Source organism: Ovis canadensis, chromosome 15, assembly GCF_042477335.2.
Source record: "Ovis canadensis isolate MfBH-ARS-UI-01 breed Bighorn chromosome 15, ARS-UI_OviCan_v2, whole genome shotgun sequence".
Classification (NCBI taxonomy): Eukaryota; Metazoa; Chordata; class Mammalia; order Artiodactyla; family Bovidae; genus Ovis; species Ovis canadensis.
In genome coordinates, this window is record NC_091259.1 from 47,087,919 (window position 1) to 47,113,993 (window position 26,075).

The window sequence follows — 26,075 nt, forward strand, 5'->3', positions numbered from 1 at the left end:
TTGCACTTTTATTTTTGGCTATATTGGGTCTTCATTGTGGCATAAGGGTTTTCTCTAGTTGTAGCTTAGTTGCCCCCAGGAGTGTGGGATCTTAGTTCCCTGACCAGGGATAGAACCTGTGTTCCCTACACTGCAAGGCATATTCTTAACCACTAGACCACCAAGGAAGTCCTTGAACTCATTTTTAAACTAAATCAAATTAAGGATTTTTATGCCCCTGCTAACTAGCTCTTGAGGAGCTCAAGAAGATCAAAATAATTTTAGAGATTAGAGAAACTGATTTATAAAGAAGTAAACACACTTTAATATACTATTCAGTGTGTGTGTCTCTGTGTATTAGGGAGGGTAAGTGGACAGTATGTTACAGAACTTAGGTTCAGCTGCTGGCCACTTGGAAGGTATTGTTTAGAAAGGAAAGTTCACTTTATTTAGGTGGCTGGCAACCTGGGGAAAAGGAGGACTCATGCTCAAGAACCAACTCCAAAGATTCTACTTGACCAAGAAAAATTTTAAAGGGAGAAAGGGGAAGTTAATCGCAGGGGAGGAGGTCAGAGTCTTTCACTTCCACTGTAGGCAGACTTTTTCGCTTCCGCTTTAGGCAGACTTTCTTCTGATAGGTTGATGGGGAGGTAATGGAGCAGTGTTGAGCCTGCAGTTACTGTCCTCCACCTGGGTGGGGGCCTTAGTTCCTACAGAAGGAATCAAAGATATTGTTATGTATTTCCCTTGAGGAGGAACTAGAACGCTGCTTTATCACTGCACTATTATTTCTTGCAAAGAAATAGAGGAAAACAATAGAATGGGAAAGACTAGAGATCTCTTCAAGAAAATTAGAGATACCAAGGGAACATTTCAAAGATGGGCTCGATAAAGGACAGAAACAGTATGTACCTAACAGAAGCAGAAGATAATAAGAAGAGGTGGCAAGAATACACAGAAGAACCATACACAAGAGATCTTAATGACTCAGATAACCATGATGGTGTGATCCCTCACCTTGAACCAGACATCCTGGAGTGCAAAGTAAATGGGCCTTAGAAAGCATCACTATAAGCAAACATGGTGGAAGTGATGGAATTACAGCTGAGCTTTCTCAAATCCTAAAAGATGATGCTGTTAAAGTGCTGCACTCAACATGCCAGCAAATTTGGAAAACTCAGCAGTGGCCACAGGACTGGAAAAGGTCTGTTTTCATTCCAATCCCAAAGAGAGGTAGTGCCAAAGAATGTTCAAACCATTGCACAGTTGCACTTATTTCACACGCTAGGAAAGTAATGCTCAAAATTCTCCAAGAGAGGCTGCAACAGTATGTGGACCGAGAAATTCCAAATGCTCAAGCTAGATTTAGAAAAGGCAAAGGAACCAGTGTGATCAAATTGCCAACATCTGTTGGATCATAGAAAAAGCAAGAGAATTCCAAAAAAACATCTACTTCTGGTTCACTGACTACACTAAAACCTTTGACTACGTGGATCACAAGAAACTGTGGGAAATTCTCAGAGATGGGAAAACCAGACCACCTTACATGCCTCCTGAGAAACCTGTATGCTGATCAAGCATCAACAGTTAGAGCCTAACATGGAACAACAGTACTGGTTCCAAATTGGGAAAGGAGTACGTCAAGGCTGTATATTGTTACTCTGTTTATTTAACTTAAATGCAGAGTACATCATGAAAAATGCCAGGCTGGATGAAGCACAAGCTGGAATCAAGGTTGTCAGGAGAAATATCAATAACTTCAGATACGCAGATGACACCACCCTTATGGTAGAAAGTGAAGAGGAACTAGAGTTTCTTGATGAAGGTGAAAGAGGAGAGTGAACAAGCTGGCTTAAAACTTCAACATTCAAAAAACTAAGATCATGGCATCCAGTCCCATCACTTCATGGGAAATAGATGGGGAAACAATGGAAACAGTGAGAGACTTTATTTTCTTGGGCTCCAAAATCACTGCAGATGGTGACTGCAGCCATGAAATTAAAAGATGCTTGCTCCTTGGAAGAAAAGCTATGACCAACCTAGATAGCATATTAAAAAGCAGAGATATTACTTTGCTGACAAAGGTCTGTCTAGTCAAAGCTATGGTTTTTCCAGCTGTCATGTATGGATGTGAAAATTGGACCATAAAGAAGGCTGAGTCCCAAAGAATTGATTCTTTTGACCTGTGGCATTGGAGAAGATTCTTGAGAATCCCTTGGTCAGCAAGGCAATTAAACCAGTCAATCCTAAAGGAAATCAATCCTAAATATTCATTGAATGCTGAATCTCCAATACCTTGGCCACCTTATGGCAGAATACAAAAAGATGCGAAGAGCCAACTCATTAGAAAAGACCCTGATTCTGGAAAAGATTGAAGGCAGGAAGAGAAGGAAATGATAGAGGATGAGATTGTTGGATGGTACTCAACCATCAATGGACATGAGTTTGAGCAAGCTCTGGGAGATGGTGATGGAAAGGAAGTGCTGCTGTCCATGGGGTTGCAAGGTCAGACAAGACTGAGCAACTGAACAACAGCAACAACATTATTTCTAGACTGCTCCTCCTCTGTTTCTGCGTTTCCTCCCTTCCTTGATTTGTTGTTCAGTTGCTCAGTCTTGTCTTACACTTTGAGACCCCATGGACTGCAGCATGCCAGGCTTCCCTGTCCTTCACCATCTCCCGGAGTTTGCTAATCATCTTCCTTGATTGGCAACTGTTTAAATCTTCCCTTTGGAACTCAGAGAAGGTCAAGGAGGCCAAATAGAAGCCTGTTTTCTACAAACAAGAAATAGAGTCCACAGAAAGGATTTATACTGGAAAGGGCCCCATAGATTCTCAAACATAATCACTCCTCAGTTCAAATCCTGTCCACTATAGTTTGGTAATCCCAGACAAGTTTTAAAGTTATTTATGTTTCAGATTTCCTCAGTTGTAAAATGGGTTAAAATAGTCCTATTTTAGGACTGTTGTAAAGACTAAAGATACAATGTTTATAAAGCACTTAGAATAGTTCCTGGAGTGCTAGTAAGGGCTCTATGAACCCTGAGCGAAAGTTGCTCAGTTATGTTTGATTCTTTGGGACCCCATTGTAGTCCATGGAATTCTCCATGCCAGAATACTGGAGTGGGTAGCCTTTCCCTTCTCCAGGGGAACTTTCCAACTCAGGGATCAAGCCCAGGTCTCCTGCATTGCAGGCGGATTCTTTACCAGCTGAGCCTCGAGGGCAGCCCAAGAATACTGGAGTGGGGTAGCCTATCCCTTCTCCTAGTGCAGTGTAACTATTATTATATTGTTACATTCTGACTAATGAGACATGGGAGTATTTTGCTGAAATTCAAATTTAAAGTCAGATTGCCAGCTAAACAATTTGGTGGAAAGGAAAGCACTTACAGCTAAAAAAACTATAGGCAGCAATATTTACAGTAGATAAAAGATTGTCAGCTTTATCATTTGTGTGTGTCATCTTATTTATATCTGAAAAGAAACCAAGATGCCTATCCTTCAGTGTTCCTTCAGGTGAAAAAAAATAATCTTCCAATCTGCAGAGATTGCATATAAGTGGAGGAGTCTGACCTTGAAATTTTTTACCACCAGAAGGAATGAGATTGTGGGCACATTCAAGAGCTACCTCTGCCTCCCCTTCCCATTCGAAATGGACCTGCTATTATTGTAAATTATAGTTGTCCGTCAACCACTGAGCCCCCTAACCCTCCCCACCACCAGCACATACCTAAGGTCAAGGTTCATGCCTGGCCTTCTCTATGATACCATCCCTTCCAACATCTTAGCAGACATGTTCTGGATTTAACTCCCTTCTTCCATTCTATTCACCTTTTATCCTCTGTAATCTGACAATGAGGAAAAAGCCATGGATATAAGAGATGTAGATTTAAATTCAAGGCCTCGTTCCTACACTAGCTGAGTAAACTTGAACCAGTAATTTCATAAGTTCAAGCTTCAACTTCTCGCATAAAAGCTAGAAGTAATATTTACCTCAAAGATAATGTGAGACCCAAATAAGACAATGCATAATATAAAGTGCTATGAAAAGTGATAATAGATGAAAAAATAATCTTATTTGGCTGAATTTTGTGGTATCAAGTCACCTATCTAGTTATCAATTTACTTTCTAAACTTTTTTTGCTTAAATTACACTCGTTTATTTATCTTGGCCTGCCATATCTCCATGCGCTTTTTAAAAATTATTAGACTTTGAGAACTTCCTTGGTGGTCCAGCGGCTAAGATTCTACCCTCCCAATGCAGGGCACTGGAATTCGATTTCGAGTCAGGGAACTAGATCCCACATGCCACAACTGAGAGTAACTAAGAGTTCACTTGCCACAACCACAACTAAAGATTGATCCTGCATGCCACAGTGAAGATCTCTCATGCTGCAAATAAGAGCCAACACAGCCAAATAAATAAACAAAAGAATTTAGGACTTTCCTGGTGGTCCAGTGATTAAGAATCTGTCTGCCAATGCAGGGGACATGGTATCGATCCCTGATCCTGGAAGATTCCACATGCCGCGGGCAGCTAAGCCACTACAGCATAAGTACTACGGCCCAAGTGCTGCAGCTACTGAAGACTGAGCGCCCTAGAGCACGTGCTCCGCAACAAGAGAGTAGCCCTTGCTCTCCGCAACTGGAGAAGGCTTGCGCACATTCACAAAGGCCCAGTGCAGCCGTAAATAGATAAATAAAATTTAAAGAGATTATGTTAAAAATTAATGGACTTCACTTTTTTAGAAGTTTTAGATTTACAGAAAATTTAACCAAATAGCAAAGGAGCATTCCCATAAATACACCTCTATGCACAGCTTCCTCTATCATTAGAGTATTATATTAATATAGTACATTTGTAATAATCATGAGTCAGTATTGATGTTTTTATTAATTAAAAGACATAGTTCAAAATGTATCTCATTTAAACTGAATGATTAAATTATTTTTGTAATTTTGTTGGCATTTAGTAGTAGTATCCAATTCTCTCACATTATGAAACCCATTGACTTCTCTTTAATAAATACAGTTAAAGAATCCTCCGTTTATTTGATGCATTCAAATACTTTCTAAAGAAAATGTTCCCAAAATTCTTATTGACTTTTAAAATACACCTTGAATGAGGCTTATTTATTTTTATACAAGTTTTCAATATTTCTTCAGCAGTCAGATTATGCAAATTAAAAGAAGAGCAGCAGTGTTATTAAAGTGCTCCATTGCTTATAGGAACTTGTTAAATATGTTCAACAAAAATTGATTTTAAAAAAATGTTTCCCTTAAGAGCTTGTTCTTAAAAGGGATACCATTACTTATGAATAGGAAAAATAATTTTAACTTGAAGTGGACAATAATTATGGTACTTGCCATAGCTATCTTTTCCAGTGGATTTCATCCCTTAAAGGATTTGATTGTTTACATGAGTAGTCTAAATACTTATCCAGTATGGGAACAAGTGAAATCATCATGTGTAGACTGAGCGACTTCACTTTCACTTTTACTTTTCACTTTCCTGCGTTGGAGAAGGAAATGGCAACCCACTCCAGCGTTCTTGCCTGGAGAATCCCAGGAACGGAGGAGCCTGGTGTGCTGCCATCTATGGGGTCACACAGAGCCGGACACGACTGAAGCGACTTAGCAGCAGCAGCAGCAGCAGCAGTGTTGAAGAAGAGGGGAATCAGCACTGATGACAATATTCTTTTTTGTCAGTGGTTAAAAATTTAAAAAGTCATTGATCAAGAGATGAAACGTCATTCTGAAGAAAGGGAAAAGTAGTTCATGTGATGAAAGATGGTACCAAGAAAAGTAGTTCACACCATGAGCAAATTTGAAGAGAAGTTCCTGGAGTTGGTTTCATTCCTGTACAGATTCAGGATCCCCCCTTATATGATAATCTTGAGCATTTTTTCTCATTAATATGTGTTCAATCTAGAAAATAATAAAATAATTTGGATGTAGTCATTATAGAAGCTATGTAACAATGTAGCTGGAACATAGACTGTAACTGCAAGAAATCGTACAAGCAAATTCTACAAAATAGAAACTATTAAGAAAAGCCAAATCATAAGGGAAATATAATTAAAGAAGGAGGTATGGAACTCGGATATTTATTTCAGATAAACGCAAATAATTTTTACTACACACATGGCCCATGCAATATCCTTTTAAATTTCAGTATGTATTTGCATAGGTACTTAGAAATAATTCAAATTTAACTGGTTGTCCTGTGGATTTTTAAATTCCTGTGTTGTTGTTGTTGTTAAATTTTTGGCCATGCCACGCAGCTTGTGGGATCTTTGTTCCCCAATCAAGGACTGAACCTGGGCCCTTGGCAGTGAAAGTTCAGACTCTTAACCACTGAACTGCCAGGGAATTCCCTAATTTTTTTGTTTTAATTGTAGAAAAACCATTTAACAGGAGATTTAGCCTCTTAATAAAACTTTAAGTGTAGCATACTTTATTGTTAAGTGGTGTTCCTGTGTTTTTATTTTTGAATCTAGTGATCCTACTGATGTCAGGATCTGAATTCAAGTCTTCTGACTCCAAATTTAGTGCTTTTTCCTTCCTTATAATTGATTTTATAAAATAACCAGCCACACGAATATATTTGGAATTGTTTCACACTGACTTTTTCATAATTTACTGGTGCCCTGGACGTCTGAAGAATGTCCTTGGCAGGGAAATATAAAATCTCATTTTCATGCCTCTCTTTGTACCCATTAGATTATTCTTCTGGACAGTTTGTTGAGTTAAACCATGCTGAAGATTCTCTTCATTGTTGAACGATGAAGTCAATAGCATTCTAGGTAGCCTTTAGATAAGCTCTGTGATGTTTGAAATGTCAGGCAATCAGCTTGAAAGGGGATACCAAAGCTGCAAACTGGAATTACACGACCTTAAAAGGATTTATAAAAATAATTATTGTTATTAATAGTTGTGATTTTAATCAATACCAGGTAAGCAGTTGACAAAATGCATTCATTATTCTATGTGATCCTCACAATAACATGACTTATCCTGGGTTTTACAATTAATAAGTGCCAGACCTTTGCCCTCATCTTCCATCTTCAAGTCCTGAGTGTTTTCACTGCATAGTGTTGCAAGATGGATGGATATGAGAAGATCATAGCTTCTAGGGCTGCCTGTCAGTTTAACTGGTATTGGAATCCACTCTTCAACATTTTGTTGTACGTTTTGAAGATATGCTTAGTTTTTAGTTTAAATTTTACAATTCCTTGTGCAATTCGCAAATTTAAAATGAAATTTATGAACACCACAACCATCTACTGCCTCAGAATTCTCTGCACTTCAGGGGGCTGGGCTAGTGGATCTTGGTGGAAGAGAGAAGATTGACTTCAGGAACTCAACACTGTCCATGTTTACTACTGGGGACTCCCAAAATGAGGATGGATCTATGTGAGAGAATGGGCAAGGGACACTTTCCTTCCAGATTGAGATTCAATATGCATTTTTTGAATGCCAGTTACATGTAAAATACTTTCACATAAGATAGCTCATCTCTGAAAGGGAAGGCAGTGTTCTACTTTGAGATGTTGTGGAATTTGAGATCTGAGAAAGTTAAGAAGCTCCAACTTTAAAAAAATCATGAGAAAACAAAGTTCAGGGAGAAGATTGTGATCAGGGAAATTGCTACTGTTGCTTAACTAGTTGATTTTAGGTGCTCAACAAATCTTTATTATGTTGGATTGAAATGGTAATTTAGATTGACATGCTGGCATTCCTAACTCAGACTCTGAGCACCCAGATTCTTTAACTTAAAGCTTCACTAATAGGAAATCAATACCCACTGTCCTGCTATATTTCCCCCACACTATTGTAAAACATAAAGAAGGAATCAAGGTAGACAGCCTATTGGCTCCAGTTGACTATTGGGAAGGGATGTGAAAGACACTGTATTTTTTTCCCCTGATATCGTAAATTGTGTATGATATTCTACCAAGAGTAAAGGGAAAGTGGAGTGAAACTAAGAATCTATTTCAAGGGAAAATACACACTTACTGAGGAAAACATATTGTCTATACTCCAAATAAGAACCCTTGATCTGAAAAGTGTGAGTAAATTTATGAGATAATACAAAAAGAATATTTAGAATTAGCAGTGACATCAGTGGTCTTGTCAGCTCACTGAAGAGAGTCGTTAAAAATGTGAGACATTACTTCTCCATTAAATTGTTATGGTTATCCAACTTCCTTATGGTTCCTAAATAAAAACTCTCAATTGAGCCTACATTCCCCCTACATCCATTTCTTTAAGAAACAGAGATTAGAAATAAATTAAATCTCAGGGGGCTTTGGAATGAGGAACACTCAAGGACTTGTTCTAATCTTTCACCAAAACATTACAGAGGTATCTGCACAACTAGAAATCTTTCAATCAATAAAGATTCAAAGACTTCCTCAAGTGACACCCTGGTTTACACTGTGACAAGACAGAGACATTCCTCGTTGTATTTAGAAAAGCTGTCTCATCCCTGGCATCCAGAATCTTAGTATTTATTTACCCTCAGCCCCCACCTGTAGAGATGCCTCTTTCTGACTATGAAAACAGGGCATATCATCTTAACACTCCTGCATTCCAAACAAACATGGCAAAGGCTGTAAACACTTGCAGGGATGCACACTCACTAATAGAATGAACAAAAAGCAACAGCAGTATTTTATAACATTTGTGAAGGTAGCTGTACATTTCATTTTTGAATGGCTACTCAGGTATAATGGATCCCAGGGTTTAGAACAGCTCATACATATAAAGGGATCAATGGCTTATTAAATACTGCCTATCAGAGAACCACACTCACACTATCCATCAATACAAGGTTATAGAAAAAGAAAAATGAAAAACTATTACCAAAAAACACATGGAAAATCCAACAGTTGCTATATGCTGTCCTTTAAAACATTTTTGAAAGTCTGGGGGTGGGTGAGTAGGAGGGAAGAAAGTTGTTTCTGAAAGATCAAGAGCTCAGTGGCTCAATATCCCACAGGAGAGCCTGAAGCAAAAGAGTAGGTGAACTGTTAAGACAGTCATCATCTGATCTGTCAAAACATGGAATTAGGAGACCTATGGTATTTTCTAGCCGTGGAAATTTCTTCTTGATGTTAAGTTCCCCCGTAGTAATTCCTACTGAACAAACAGAAGGAAAAAGTATCAGTCTTAGATTAAACCTCTCACAATGCAAGATAACACATGATCCTTTGTCCTTCCCAAATATGAGGAATACAGTAGGTTATCTGACCCAGGCTTCAGAGAATTTGAGAGCATTAAGAAAGGCTGAGCTTTTCAAAGGAAAACGCTGTGCTCAGCTTTTCCCTGTCACTGTGACATCAGCTTCTTGTGCCCACATAGCCCTTAGCCCTCTTATTTCTAAATGGTTTCCTTCTAATGTCTGCAGTCCCAAAGGTTGATGGTTCAGATAAACTATGAACCAAATCGTGGTAGCTATATCTCTTCTTTGTGGGAAGGTCAAAGTTATACTTTACATGTAGTAATTGTATGCCAGAGCCACTCCAGTATTCTTGCTTGGGAAATCCCATGGACAGACGAGCCTGGCAGGCTATAGTCCTTGGGTGGCAAAGAACTGGACGCATGAGTTTAGAAAGGACTACAAAATAAACCCCCTAGGCACATCACACAGAAGCCTTCCACAATTTGCACCACACTTACTATTTCAGGGTCATTACCATGTCCTCTCTCCTGCCATTAGCACATATTCAGTCCTCATGGCCTCCATGCCTTTGCACATGCTATTCCTTTTTTCTTTTCTAACTTTCTATGATGGAAAACTCATATTCCTCCTTGAGAATACTTTAGCTTTTCAGTAAAACAGCTTCCAACAGCACCAGGAAATTAGTCACTTCTTCCTCTGTGCTTTTTATAAGCCTCTGTTAATGTGACTACTGTAACACCTATTATATTATATTCTAATTTATGTGTCAAATTTCAGGGCAGGGATCGTGTCTCAATAATGTAATGACTAACACAGTCTATGGCAGATATCTAGCAATGCATTTTTTGAATGAGTAAACCTTGTCTGTTTTCTTTATTTTCCTGTAAAACTAGTTTAATAATGTGATTGTCTTCAATATGGCAATTTATTCTTAAACAATTGTAATAAGAGGAAGACAGTGAAAACACTGTTTTCAATATTCCTGAAAGGTTGTCAATTATATCAAACTCACCCAAAGAAGCAGAAAAAAATCTCCAAATTACAATGTTAAACGTGGCTTTATAATAATAATGAAATAAATGGGCTTATGAAATCATTTGTTTTCCCAATTCTTCTTCTTCTCGACAGAGTATAATAAAAAGTGATACACAAACATCAGGTTTAGACTTTACATCAGAAGACTTTTAAAGGACCAAAACAATAGGTTTTTTTTTTGTCAGTCAAAAAGGACCTCTTGGTTATCTAGCTCAACTTTCTGCTCTGTATGAATCTCTATGGTATCTTTGATAAATGCTTACTGAGCTTCTATTTGAATACTTTCAGTGATTGGGAACTCACTATTAGGAAGGTATTGATTCTTTATTTTAACAATCATAACATCCACGTTGAGCTCAAATTTGCCTTCCTGTAGTCTTTAGCCATTGGACTCAATCCTTCCTTCTTAAACCACAGAAAATATCCCTTCTTCCTTATGGAAACCCTATGAAGAATCAAAAACAGCTATATCATCATTCCAAGTCTTTCCCAGTTTTATTCAATTCCTTCTGAGATGTCATGCTTATCAACATTTTCGCCAGCCTGGTTCATATTCTGCAGACATGTCACAGTAAGTCTCTAACCCTTCTGAAATGAAGCCTGGAGCAACTTCAAGTGAGATTTGACCAGTGTAGAGGATTTCTCAGAGCAGCACTAACATGTACCTTTCACTGTAGACTTTGTACAGGTATTTTGGCTCTTCCTTGATGTAGAGTCAAACCTTGGCAAGACTCAGCAGGAAAGAGGATAAATGAAGTAGGCGCACAGCTAAGAGAACTGATCCAATTCTGGGCCTTTTGCTGGGAGGCAAGCTGCCTAAATGAACCTTAGACATACCAAGGGGATTCAAGGGGTTTTGGTCAATAGATGGGAACCAGGCTGTAGCAGTATTTGAAATTAGACGGGTGGCCTCCATAGGTTTTTAGAGCAGGTCCTCCATCAACAGGTGGAGAACATGAGAAACAAGACCCAGTTCCTGTGCAAAGAGGCTGCAAAGGGTTGGGCAAATGAGAGTGAAGAAGACTGGGGTTCAAAGAAGGCCTATATACTTTTTTTATGTTTTATTTTTAATTGGAGGATAATTGCTTTACAATGTTGTGTTAGTTTCTGCTGTACAACAATGTGAATCAGCTATAAGTATACATATATCTCCTCCATCCTGAGCCACCCGCTCCATCCCACCCCTCTAGATTATCCCAGAGCTGAGCTGCACTCCCTGGGCCACATAGCAGCTTCCCCCTAGCTGGCTATTCTACACGGCAGTATGTATACATCAGTGCTACTTTCTCAATTTGGGCTACATTTCTAAGGGGAAACTGAGGTAATAAGAATCAAAATAGCTCTGGAGTCATAAAGACTGTTGAATTCTATCTTCTCCACTCTCCAACCCCAGTAGTTTCCTCAAATGAAAATGGAGCTAATAACAGTATTTACTTTAAAGGATTGGTATGAAGACTTAGTTGGATAATATATGGAAGGTCTTGCATATGGCTATTGTTGCTTATTTGCACAGTCATGTCCGATTGTTTGCCACTCCACGGACTGTATCCTGCCAGGCTCCTCTGTCCACTGGATTTCCCAAGCAAGAACACTGCAGTGGGTCTGGGATACAGTTACTGCTTTTCAAGTGTTTTTATTGAAAATTAAAAGGGATAAAAATATAAGGTAAATGAATTTTAAAATAGTTTTACTTTTGAAGCCTTTAAAATTATGTACTGAGAGCATATTCTCAAGATATTTTTAACACTTCCTTTAAGAAAAGCACTATACATATTTTTTTGAAACAAGATCAGGAATGATACAGACTGGTCCAATATGGCTTGTAAAGTAAGCATAATGTAATATGATTCATTATATCCTCATAATAATTGTGCCAATGTTATGGCTGTAAGAAATATACTTATTTTCAATTTCACTTTCAAATACAATAAAATGACGTGGTGGTGGTTTAGTTGCTAAGTTGTGCCCAACTCTTGTGACCCCATGGACTGTAGCTTGCCAGGCTCCTCTGTTCATGGGATTCTCCAGGCAAGAATACTGGAGTGGGTTGCCATTTCCTTCTCTGGGGATCTCCCCGACCCAGGAATCAAACCCAGGTCTCCTGCATTGCAGGCAGATTCTTTACCAACTGAGCTACGAGGGAAGCCTGCAATAAGATGATGACTTAACCATAAATTTTTGAAATCTGACTTTTTAAAAAATTTTTGTTGCTGTTGCTCAGTTGCTAGTTCATGTCCAACTCTTTACAACCCCATGGACTGCAGCACACTAGGCTCCCCCGTCTTTCACTGCCTCCCAGAGTTTCCTCAGATTCATGTCCATTGAGTCTGTGATGCTATCTAATCATCTTATTCTCTGCCACTTCCTTCTCCTTTTGCTCTCTTTCTCAGCATCAGGGTCCTTTCCAGTGAGTTGGCTCTTCGAATCAGGCAGCAAAAGTATTGGAGATTCAGCATCAGTATCAGTCCTTCCAATGAATATTCAAGGTTGATTTCTTTTAGAATTACTTTAGAATTACTTTTTGGAATATAGAGTCATTAATCCAATCAGAATTACAATTTACCATTTGTTAGAAATCTTTGCATAAACACTTTTCCCAGCCCACGCTGTTTTGCTTTTAATATCCAGTTATCTAAAATTTAAGAAGAATGAGCACCGCCCCATGGGAGTGCTGCTCTCTGATCCTATAGTTAAAATTCAGAGAATTGGGAGTGACGTCATCTGTAACAATAAAAAAGCTTCTCAGTGTGTGGAAGACTTATATATATAAAAGTCACATTGAAGGGTCTACAGCTCAATTTATCAGCTTTCTCAGGTTTACTCAACTTTGAGAAGGCATCAGCTGCTAATACGTTTGAAAGAAGATCGTGTCCTAAAACAGGTGGTGAGTAATTTTTATTTTCTCTTTTAAGTTTCCATGAGTTATTTTCTTACAATCAAGTAGTCATTTAATGTGTGCCATTTCCTACTAATATCATGCTGTTTGTTAAAAGTAAAATGTTAAGGGAGGGTTTGAATTATATTTAATATTAAAATGCCACAATAAAAAATAAATTTATGCTACTAAAATATTGTTGAAACACTTGCTTTTGTGATTAAAGTATTTTGAGAGACCTTGCTATTTTGTTTAACTCATCTGCAATTACATGGAAATAATTAAAATTTGGCATGATGTGCTTTAATGATATCTTGTTAAAATTTTGAAATAAAGCAGCCTAGTGAGAAATGAATAATCCTGATTTAAATAATCAATGTAAATTTATGTCTCTGAGTTAAAATTCCATTTTTCCCACATAATATCCTCACAGAGAGCTCAATCTGTGTACTGTAGTTGGAGAAACTGTTTTACTGCTGAATATTTGGTCCCTTTACATAAAACTTTTTCTCGTTTTCTATCTGAAAACTATACATGAATTTTAAGGATGTTTTACACGTTTCTAATGACCTTCTTGTAAGAAGCTCACCTCTCAATTAAGAATAGGAAAGAAAGGCAGAGGCACTAGGTGTATGTGACAGAGGTGGGACAAACTCCTGTCCTCTGGCTACAGTGATTGTTTTCTCATATAAACCAAAAATGAAGAATATCCATTTGGTGCTCCTCCAATAGCTTATATTGTACAGTGAAAACAAATATAGTAGGTTATAATGGCCCTTATGCTACTTCTAAATGATGGAGTTTCCCACAGCCACCCTATGTGTATGTTAAAATGGAGAACAACAAGTATTAAGAAAAGGTACTTCTATCATGAAAGCTTTTGCAGTTGTTGAAATGCAGACTAAGGTAAGACTTTTCTATTTTGCGATAAAAAGATGAAAAGCAAAAGAGCAAAATTCTAAACATTATACTCAAACAAAATTGTTAATAAAATGAGCTGAAAAGATAGAGACAAGCATTTTATATGGAATCAAAGCTCTAAATTTGTATAACAAGTAATTAACTAGATGATGCTTAAATGCTTTGACACATTCTTTTTAATGCTAGAGAGAACTCTGTGTTAAGTTAGTAAAAATCTCTAAATGAGAACCTATTAATTTGGCATTTATAGTTATCATGACATTGAAAGGAAGTTTACTTATGAAAAAGAAATTTGCTAAGTAAACAGACGCTGTTGACAATTTACCTAATTAAGAGAAGTAGCCATTTTCAAGCAAATTAGAAGCATTTAGTCATAATTAACACAAAATGTGGGAGGAAATTCTAAACAGTGAACTTTTTGATCCTTCACGTAGCTTAAAATTCATATAACTTGCACAAGAACTCTCAAAAAGATACCTAAGAAAGTAAAACTCATCTGTCTCATTTCTAAGCCAATTGGGTTATACTTACTATATACTAATTATGTGTATATATATAATTGTTGTAGCCACACGTTCCAGGAAACAAACTCACTCAGAAGGACAATGCAGGTAGTGGAGTGCAGTTTATTACACTGGTGGGGCCAAGGCAGAGTCTCCTTTTAGCCAAGGACCCCGACCAGCATTTGTGAAAATCTGTTATACCCCATGTGTACGTGTCTGAATCCACCACTCCAAATTCCTTGAGACTTACATAAACCAAGGAAAATACAATCCCAATAACCCATCATTCACATACTATGTGCTCATGTGATCAAACAGTCAAACAATTAGCCAATAATCAATAAATCTGAGGTTACACTCTGATAGACACAGAAAAATTTATGGCCTGCCTGGAGGAAGGGGTGATTAGTGTATGTTTTCTCTTAGGCGATGAGTAACCTAGATACGATCTTCAAGGTTCCCCTGTCTGGAGGGGGTCTTATCCTTCTGTTGTTGTTTTCATAGGCACTAAACGCAGAGTTCAGAGCCCATTGGAAAGGTGGCCGAGCATGATCAGCATGAACAGGCCTAAGATGGAGTCCAGGCCCTATGAATTCCTTCTTCATTCCCCCGTCTTGATGCTCTTAACTCACATTATGAGCACATTCATAGGGATATATTGCACCCTGGCTCTCTGACCGCCAATTTGGGAGAATGACATCAACCTTCAGGTTACTAAGTTCATAACACATTGTAAAATTCAGGGTCCACAAAGCAGAACTTATCAAGACAACTATAACAGTGGTAAATATAGTTTTCCACCCTTCACCCAAGATAGAACCGAAGTCCAGAAAGGAATGTTTTCATTTGACATTGCTTTTTCCTGGTTTTTCATGTCATCTAAAGCAGCCAATACATTGCCAGATAAGTCAGGAATGTATACACAACATTCAATCTTAATTATGGCACAGGTCCCTCCTTGAGCAGCTGTGAGTATGTCCAAAGCCATGCTATTATGAATCACCGCTTTTCTCATTTGGATTTGCTCTTCATTTAAGGCTTGGATGGCTTTTGTTCTATCTAGGAGGGCCTGTTGTGTGAAGTTAGTCAAGGCCTCTGCTTTAATCATTGATATCTGTTGTCCCTATAGAGGATACGAATAAGGCAGCAATATACTCATATCATTGAAACATGGATCTTGTCCATCTTGCATGTAAATAAGGTAGATTTACCAGGGCTACCGGGGTAGATTTACAAGTAGGTTAGGCTTTTGTTACACTGGCATTTATATCGAATGTAACCCCATGACCTGAGTCTATTGACTGTAGGTCTTACATCAAAAGAGCAAGGAGAGGTTATTGACAAAAGAGAGGAAGGCCTCTTTTTGTCATCCCAGAAAAGAGCAGAGTGGCTTAAAATCTCCCTGGCAGAGCGGTGACACCCACCAAGGAAGTCCATCCGTCACTGACAGAGGCACAGCCCTACACACCCAGCAGCTGGGAGTGTGGAAGTCTGCGTGGGAATGTGCCCATGAGATGAAAACATTGTCCTGAGTTGAAACGGAAGTTAAATTCAAAATCACATTGATGAGGCCAAGCAGCAGGAGTTGATCGTGTGGCTTCATCCTGAAGGGGCTCCTCCAGGATCTTCTTTTCCTTCTTCTTAAGGATGGTCTTAGTCTCTCGAGGGTCAGCGGACTGTGCAGTCCATTCAGTGTTTTTTGGGTCTGCGTGGTATGTTCTCTTCACCCTCATATGATTGATCCAAGGGACAATACCTGCAACTTTAACTGCAGTAGGGGTAGTTAGAATAACATAAGGGCACTTTCACCAAAGGGCTAGTAAATCATGTTTCCAACCTTTGACCCATACTTGGTCACCAAGCATAAACTCATGAATCTGTTCCCGAGGGGGAACGGCACCCTCTCTTGTACAAACTTAGTTACCCAATTTATTACCTTACCCAGTTCCATCTGCTGTGAAATCCTATTCCCCCTTACCTGAGGCAAATTGGTTGATACCTGTTTTATTATGGGAGGGGGCCTCCTATTACAATTTCATATGGAGAATAGCCTTGGGACTGTGGGGTCATCCTGAGTCTGAGCAGAGCCGTCGGAAGCAAGTCCACCCAGGAGCAGTCAGTCTCTGTGATCCACTTGGAGAGTCTCTTTAATGTCCAGTTGGTTCATTCCACCATCTCAGAACTCTGGGCCCATATGCAGTGTGCAGTTTCCATTTGATGTTTAAAGTTTTGCTTACTTGTTGTACTAAATCAGCTACAAAAGCCAGGTCACTGTCTGAACCAATGCTAGTAGGAAGTCCAAATTTGGGAACTATTTCCCTAAGCAGGCACCGGGCTACTTCTGATTCTCTTTCAGTCCAGGTAGGAAAAGCTTCTACCCATCCCGAGACCATACATACCATGATCAGCAGGTAACGGACATCAGTAGTGTCAGTGAGGTTTCATTTCAGTGAAGTCCACTCCCAGGTGTTCAAAGGGCAGCGTGCCTTTCTGCTAAATACCCAGAGGTTTTTGTCTGAATACCCAAGAGGCAGCATTAACCTGTGAGCAGGCAGCATGGCCTAGGTGGGTCGCTTGGTGTGTTTGGCTTACCAGATTGTGTGCCAGCTCCTCTGGTACCAATAATTTGCCACTTGGCAATTCCCACCATCACTTTTCAGTCTTAATGGCCCTTCCGCTTTGGCTAACCTGACAGCCGTTGTCCTTGTTTTATCAGGCTAGTGCCATCAGCAGATAGGACCCAACTAGGGTCTGGACCCTTGTGTCCTTCTTTAAAACAAACCCCAGATACCTTACCTCCTCCTTGCAGATCTGTGCCTCCTTCTTCAACACCCAGCAACCTGCTTCCATCAGCAGCTGGAGCAGTGCTTTTTTCCCTTTCCAGCATTTTTCCTTGGTTTCGGCGGCCAGCAGCAGGTCATCCCCGTAACGTAGGAGCCAACATCCATAGTCTTCCGGATGGAATGAGTTCAGGTCAGAAGCCAAGGCTTCCCCAAAGATGGCTGGGGGGTTCTTAAACCCTTGTGGGGGAGTCCAGATGAGCTGTTGCTTGGTGCCCCCGACTGGATCCTCCATTCAAAGGCAAAGATGGGCTGTGACACTGGGGCGAGGTGTACGCAGAAGGCATCCTTGAGATCTAGCGAGTATAAACTTTAGTACTCGGCGGGAGGAGGCTAAAAGGTATAGGGGTTTGGAACAGGGGGGTGTGAAGTCACAGTAGCCTGGTTGACTAGCCCGAGATCCTGTACAGGCCTATAGTCCTGCCCTCCTTCCTTTTTGACTGGCAGGATCGCTGTATTCCTAGCCGACTGGCACTCTACTAGAGTGCTCGCTTGTTTCAATCTATTGATATGGGGCAGTATGCTGGTCCAGGCCTCTATCGGTAGCAGGTACTGGTGCTTTCTAACCAGGATGGTGCCTGGTTTGAGTTCTGTTATCACTGGGGCTTGATGTCTAGCCAGCCTGGGTGGGGAGCGGGGTTTGTCTTTCACTCAGACCTCAGGGAATAATTGAGTTAGCTCTCTCTCAGGCTCTTCTGGCCCACCTGGTTCTTCCATCGGAGGCTCATGCAACCTCCACTCATCTTGGGGTGGTATTGAGAGAGAGAGCAAATAAGTCATAGTCCATCCAGAAGGTGGGCCTCTCCTTAGGGGAGAAAGTCACTTGTGCTCCTAGTTTGGAGAGCAAGTCTCTTCCCAGCAGGGGTACTGGGCACTCAGGAATGTAGAGGAATTCATGAATCACTTGGTGCGCCCCACCATCTGACATTTTCTGGGCTGGCAAAATGATTTAATCATGTCTTCTCCCCATACCCCAGTTGCAGCGGTAGTCTTTTTGGACAGTGGTGCCACAAATTTTGTTACTACCTACAGTTCTGCTCCTGTATCCACCATGAAGTCAATGTTTTGGTCCCCCACTTTTAAGGTTACCATGGGCTCTCGGGGACCTGATATCTCTGAGCCCTGGCAGCCCTATTTAATTTCCAAGTCAGCAAGCCTCACAACTGTGGGAGCTTCCTCTTCCTTTCTTGCCTTAGGGCATTTATTCTCCCAGTGGCCAAAAGCTTGGCACCAGGCACACTGGTTTGGCTGTAATGGGGCCCAGGGCCTCCGTTGGGACCGGCTGAAGGACTGTCCTGTCCCTGGGGCAGAGGAGGTTTTCCGGAGGGCCCGAGATAGACTTTCCCAGACCAGCAGCTAGCATTGCAGATCTCTTGTCTGTTCTCTTCCATTCCCTCCAGCTCTCTGGTAGAGCACAGTCTCTGCTTAATTCCAATGTCTCCCTTCCCTTCTTGTCAGTACTCACCGGGAGAGACAGGTATAGCTTGGGCGGTCCGGCTGGAGCCAGATCCTGGAAGTGCTGGCCAGAGGCTCTGTCACTGGGATTGGAGCCTGCTGAGGTGGCAGCTCTACGACCTTGGGAAGAGCTGGCAGAGGAGCAGCGGCTGCTGCAGGACTTCACCTGACCCTGGACTGGGCATTAAGCCCGCCTCCAATCCTGGTGGAGCACTGAGGCAGGAGCATCATTATCCAGTATGGGGGAGGGGTCAGGTCGTCCCGTCCAAATCCTGTAGAATTTCCTTTTTTATCATCAGTCAATTTTTGTGCTATTAATGTTTTCCCCTTTCCCTTCTGGATACAGAACCTTGTCCAAGCAGGAGGGTCTTGAGCTCACCCTAGCCGTGAGTCAATATATGGATATCGATCCAGGTGCCCTGGCCCTCCTGTGACGACTGTATAGACTGCTTCCACTATTGTTAAGTTCATGGTGTTCTCTGGGGGCCATCCTACTCCCATAGGGGGCCATTCGACCTCACAGAGTATGTGGAGGCTGTTAGGCTTCATCTTCACCCCACAGTCTCCTCCTAATCCCTTCTCAAAATTTTTAATCATGCACATCAATACAGTTGCCTTAGATTCACTTCCTCCAATCTTGCTTACCTTCTCGGACCTTCTTCTAATTTTCCTTTCCATTCTGTCTACGAAGTTCTCAGTACCCTCTGTACTTCTGATATTTCCACTCAATGACACTTAAATTGCCATTCTGCCTCCTTCCTAATTGGGGTGAGAAGAGCCTTACCTGCCAGATCCCAGAGGGAGAAGGGGGATCGGTGTGCCTTCACCTGCCGGTCAGCATGGCCAAATCGGAATACCACGTGGTCCAAGACTGTTTCTCCCTTAAAGTCCGTTCTGCCTTGGTGGGCTTGATCAGGTGCAGATGAAAACACAGATGGGTTAAATATACCATGTCCCAGGCCATCTCTGGGAAAGCCAATTCATACTCACTTGTGTATCCCCTTCCTTCTAGCCTAACAATTCAGAGGGGGTCAAGAATTTCACAGCAGACGGGATACCTCCTGGGGGAGGGCAGAATATGAGCATACAAGGATGAGTTTCCTATCCTAAAAATCCCCTGGCAATTGCTGGTGGTAATATTCCCTGAGATGGCGTGGACATACCTCCTAAATGACCTTCACAAATTACCTTCCTAAACCGTAGCACGCTCGTTGACCTGTGTACCAAGCAATCGCTGCTGCCTGCCTATTCCAGGTCCCTGTGGGTCCGTGCCCCTTCTAGTCCCTCCCAGGGGGGTGATCAGGCCCCCTTTTCCACCCTGCCGGGTGGGTTCATCCTCATCTGAGCGCTCAGTTCCCTTGCTGCCACATTCACTACCTGCCAAAGCGAAGAAACCTGGCGTTGAAAGGCTAAATTCTTCCAGAGGGGCGAGGCGCCTTCCCCCCTCTAGGAGACTGAAGCCACAAAGCCTCGGGGTGGCCTCAAATGAGACCTGTCTCCTCAAAGTGAGGAGTTTCCCAGCCAACGCACCAAATGTTATAGCCAAGCATTCCAGGAAACAGACTCACTCAGAAGGACAATGCAGATAGTGGAGTGCAATTTATTACACTGGCGGGCCCAGGGCAGAGTCTCCTCTTAGCCAAGGACCTCAACCAGCATTTGTGAAAATCTTTTATACCCCATGTGTATGTGTCTGAACCCACTCCAAATTCCTTGAGACTTACATAAACCAAGGAAAATACAATCCCAATAACCTATCATTCACGTGTTACGTGCTCAAACAAACAGCCAATAATCAATAAACCGAAGGTTACACTCCGATAGACCCAGAAAAATTTATGGCCTACCTGGAGGAAGGGCTGACTAGTGTATATTTTCTCTTAGGTGATGAGTAATCTAGATACGATCTTCAAGGTTCCCCTGTCTTGAGGGGGTCTTATCCTTCTGTTGTTGTTTTCATAGGCACTAAACACAGAGTTCAGAGTCCATTGGAAAGGTGGCTGAGCATGATCAGCATGAACAGGCATAAGATGGAGTCCAGGCCCTATGAATTCCTTCTTCATAGTATATAGTAATTATGTGTATATATATATATATGTACATATATATATATAATATATACTTATATAAACTGTAAAATAAAGAGACTGATTCCAAAAGTCTCTCACAAAAAAGAAGCCAATTAGTCACTGTCACACTCTGTGCAAACTTGTATGGTTATAAATATAAACTACTATAAACTTAATTGTACAGTTTGGAATATTAAAAGTATTTTTAAATACCTCCATTTTTCTTTTTCTTTTTTAGTTAATATGATGTCTGCAAAAGACATGGTTAAGGTAATGATTGTCATGTTTGCCATCTGTTTTCTTGCAAGATCAGATGGGAAGTCTGTTAAGTAAGTACTATAGCCTATTCTGCATGGTGAGGTCAGGGGAATCGATTTTTAAGGTTGGCTTTATGATTTGGAAGAGGGGAACTAATGGAGTGATCCTCTCTGATTCTGTTCCCTCCAGGAAGAGAGCTGTGAGTGAAATACAGTATATGCATAACCTGGGCAAACATCTGCGCTCCATGGAAAGAGTGGAATGGCTGTGGAAAAAGCTACAGGATGTGCACAACTTTGTTTCCCTTGAAACTTCTGTACCTTACAGAAATGGTAGTTCCCTGAGACCTCGAAAAAAGGAAGACAATGTCCTGGTTGAGAGCCATCAAAAAAGTCTTGGAGAAGCAGACAAAGCTGATGTGGATGTATTAATTAAAGCTAAACTCCAGTGAAAACAGATATGATCAGATCACTGTTCTAGACAGAATAAGGCAACAATATTACATGCTGATAATGTATTCACCTGCTATTAAGATTAAGTGCCAATATTTCTATGACCAACCTTTATTGCTAGCTGTGATACCTACAATTTTAATTGAGTATTTTGATTCTACTTTATTCATCTAAGAGCTCTTTTAATAATTCTATTTCTATTGATTCCAAATAAATGAAGTTAAGTATTTCTCATTTGTTATAAAAATATCTTTTGGTTATGAGTAACACCAATATGTTAAAATTGATCGTGACTAAGAACAACAACACAAAATGTTTTTTTAACCATATGTTTCACGTTCTGATATTTTGAAATTATCCTTTTAATCTTATCAAAGTACCAGCTCCCTGAATCATTACTAGCTTGACACTATTGTCCTCTTCACTTCAGGAAAGGAATTGAAATGCTTGGCAAGGAGAGGCAGAAAGTGGTCAGAAACATGGCGAAAGCATTTGCCTATACACAAAGCCACTGAGCATATCCCTAGACTGGAAGCCAAATTGCAATAGAATAGAATTTTTGTATTTAAAAGGATATAGCTGTTCATTTGTCCTTCCTCACATGCATTTTTAATAAAGTGAACTGACTTTACCAAAGACAATTTAGAATATCAATGGTCGTTATGGGGAACTTTTGAAATCCCCAAACTCAATCTTCTTAAAACCAATTTGGATTACTATAGCGCTAAGATTTCCAAAACTGAATGAAATGCCTATTTTGATTGGTATTTTGAAGCCTCCGAATATCACCAGCACCCTAAAATTGCCTCTTTACAATGTAGGATTTTAAGATGAACTGAAGCAAACAAGCAACTAAGGAAAGATAAAGTGACTTCAGAAGCCTCATGCTCCTCCTTTTGGCTCCTTATGATCAGGCTTCACCTTCCCTTCTGTACTACCCACACCTTCTCTACACCCTCAGCTCCCCCATATTAATTCTCTCACTGAACTGTCCTATTTCTTTAAAACACTCCCCAGTCCCTTTTCCTCTGAATTTATCAGAACCTGTCCTCTTAAAATTAAGCCTTCTGAGGACCCAACGGCTAAACCCTGAATTTCTTATATTCCCTGGACTAAAGGTGAATTATAAGCCATAGTCAAAGATTTTCCCAAAGTAACTGAAGATCTTCACAGATTTGCTGAGGAATTAAATATAGTTTTTCAAACTTGGCAATCTTGTTTCTCTGACTTAGTTCATATGCTTGCTGGTAAAGGCCAGGCCCACCCAGCACTGTGAAAATTGCTAATTGGAAAAGGAGAAGGAAGAGGAGGAGGAGCGGATGAGAAAGAGGAATAAGAATCCGGATTAGCAACCTTGGGAAGTCAAGGCTGTGGTGGGTAGAAGAGTGCACTTAAGGCTATTTCGGGTTGTCCGCCCTTGGAAATGAGCCCCAAGAAACAGGGCATGTAAAGCAGAAGACTACTCAGATTCCTGAAAAATAAAGGTTTTTGTTAAAAAAAAAGAAAAGAAAGAAAATTCCCAATTGGAAATATCCTGAAAGGTCTCTAGAATTGCAACTGGAAGACCAGCTGCTAATTCGTTAAAAGATCAGGCTTGGACAGTTGCTGAGTAACTTCATGGAGCAATTCCTAGGGCTTTTCCAAAGCCTGTTGATTGCAGCAAACTTTAGGTTTGCACAAAATATCTGATGAATCTGTTCATGACTATTACAATTGACTTCAGATTACTTTAAAGAAAATTCTGGTCTTCCTTCAGATGTTTGTTCCATATTCCACCTGGGTAGCTTTAACTTTATGTTTATTAAGGAGTTGAACTAGAATCTTTCCTATCTAGTAAAAAGGATCAGGATGGAATGGGAAACTATGTCCACTCCAGACTTACTTAATCTGATAAACTTGCTCTCTTGCACTCTAGATGATTCACCTAAAAGAAATACCACTAGGGAGGGAATTCCCTGGTAGTCCAGTGTTTAAGACTCAGGGCTGCTTCCTTTTCCGGTAAGTGGCCTGAGGTGACTCCTAAAAACGGTGCGCTATTCACTTGACCCAGAAAACCCCACAAAATCATGCAAATCAAGAGGTTCAAATCTTCATGTACACTTTAAGAACACTCGTGAAACTGCCCAGGCCATAACGGGTATGCATATCTGAAAAGCCACCAAGTACCTGAAGGATGTCACGTTAAAGAAGCAGTGTGTGCCATTCCGGCATTCCAACGGTGGAGTTGGCAGGTGTGCACAGGCCAAACAGTGGGGCTGGACTCAGGGTCGATGGCCCAAAAAGAGTGCTGAATTTTTACTACACATGCTCAAAAATGCAGAGAGTAATGCTGAACTTAAGGGCTTAGATGTAGATTCTCTGGTCATTGAGCACATCCAAGTGAACAAAGCCCCCAAGATGCGGCGCAGGACTTACAGAGTTCACGGTCGGATCAACCCCTACATGAGCTCTCCCTGCCACATTGAGATGATCCTTACTGAAAAAGAACAGATTGTTCCTAAACCAGAAGAGGAGATTGCACAGAAGAAAAAGATATCCCAGAAGAAACTGAAGAAACAAAAACTTATGGCCCGGGAATAAATGCCGCAAAAAATAAATGCAAATAAAAGTTAAAAAAAAAAAAAAGACTCAGGGCTTTCAGTGCTATGGCCTGGGTTAGATCCCTAGCGAGGGAACTAAAGTACTACAAGCCATGTGGAATGGCCAAAAAACCCCAAAACAAACAAAGCAAAATTAAGATTAATTTTTCATCTTCAAATCCAGCAAACAAAGACTCTGTAAACAAAACCCTTCTAGTTTCTATTATTGCAAAGAACTAGAACACTGGGAAAAGACTTTCCAGGTGACACAGTGGTAAAGAATCTACCTGCAATGCAGGAGATACAGGAGATATGGTTTTGATCCCTGAATAGGGAAGATTCCCTGGAGAAGGAAAAGGTAGCCTGCTCCAGTATTCTTGCCTGGGAAATCCCACTGACAGAGGAGCCTGATGGGCTAACACAGCAACTAAACGACAGCACCATACATTCAAGTGTTTCAGGCACTTTTGGCCTTCTGACAAGTCTTTCCAACATCCTCCCAGTCCTTGTTGGTGGGGCTCTGAGAAACTACAGGAGCTTTCTTAATCTTAATCTTAATCCATCTTAATCTGCTAGGAGAAATGTTTCTCCAGATTGGGTATAAATTTCTTCCAGTCCTAACTGACATCAGAACCACACTCTCTGCTGCTCAACTTCACTAGTATAAAACAGCACCTGCCTCAAAGTACTAAATCAGTTCAAATAGGGGGGGATCACTATTCAGCCTCAAGAGGTGCCTGTCTCCAAACCTGTTTCCTTTTGTTTGGCCCTTTGAGAAGTATACTACCTTTTCTTCTTATTGCCTCAACCCCATTCACATATCAGGCTTAGATTTCTTAGAGAAGTATCATGCTGGAATTTCTTTCTTCCAGAAGGATAAAGGATAAATAATTCTAGAACTTGACAGTTGTCATTAAAGTAACCAACCAGGTGAATTAAATAACCCCTTGATAGCTCAGTTGGTATAGAATCGCTTTCAATGCAGGAGACCCTGGTTCAATTCCTGGGTTGGGAAGATCCACTGGATAAGAGATAGGCTACCCACTCCAGTGTTCTTGGACTTTCCTTGTGGCTCAGGTGGTAAAGAATCCACCTGCAATGCAAGAGACCTGGGTTTGATCTCTGGGTTGGGAAGATACCCTAGAGAAGGGAAAGGCACCCACTCCAAGTATTCTGGCCTGGAGAATTCCATGGACTGTATAGTCCATTGGGTAGCAAAGAGTTGGACACGACTGAGTGACTTTCACTTCACTTTAATGTCTTTTACAGGGTGGGTGCTTATCCAGGACCTTTGACTAATAAACAGCTTTGTTGTCCCAACACACTTCTGTTCCTAAACCTCATACACTGCTAATATCCATTCCCAATGGAAGTGGTTTCTTTACTGTGATTGATTTATTCAGTGCATTCTTCAGTAGTTCAGCCTATAAAACTAGTCAACACCTTCTTTACTTCACTTGGAAAACAATTCACATGGACAATAACGCCTTAGGACTTACCTATTGCTCACAAATGTTGAAGACTTATCCAGGTGATAAAAAGTTCCCTAGAAGTTCTATTTTGTTGTAACATGTGAATGAAATCTGTTTGCTCTCCTTCTCAAGCCTCTTCACAGGAATAGGCTAAAGCTTTCAGCTTTAAAGGGGCATACAGTTGCCAAGGAAAGAATGCAGTTTGCCCAAACCCAGGTTTGGTATTTAGTTGGGCTTCCCCAGTGGTGTAGTGGTAAAGAATTCACCTGCCAGAAGACCTAAACAGACATTTCTCCAAAGAAGACATACAGATGGTAATAAACACATGAAAAGATGCTCAACATCGCTCATCATTAGAGAAATGCAAATCAAAACTACAATGAGACATCACCTCACACTGGTCAGAAGGGTCATCATCAAAAAATTGCTCCATTCATCCCACCCTCTCCT

At 40.6% G+C, this 26,075-nt stretch overlaps 1 protein-coding gene and 1 pseudogene across 1 annotated transcript; both read left to right on the forward strand.

Moving 5' to 3' along the window:
* Positions 1-12,863: 12,863 nt before the first annotated feature.
* PTH (parathyroid hormone) lies at positions 12,864-21,573 on the forward strand. The gene is made up of 3 exons (XM_069555486.1): positions 12,864-12,948; positions 21,103-21,193; positions 21,312-21,573. The coding sequence occupies exons 1-3, from the start codon at positions 12,864-12,866 to the stop codon at positions 21,571-21,573; spliced, it is 438 nt and encodes a 145-aa protein (XP_069411587.1).
* A 2,140-nt stretch (positions 21,574-23,713) lies between these two features.
* LOC138420068 (large ribosomal subunit protein uL22-like) lies at positions 23,714-24,193 on the forward strand (annotated as a pseudogene).
* Positions 24,194-26,075: the final 1,882 nt, after the last annotated feature.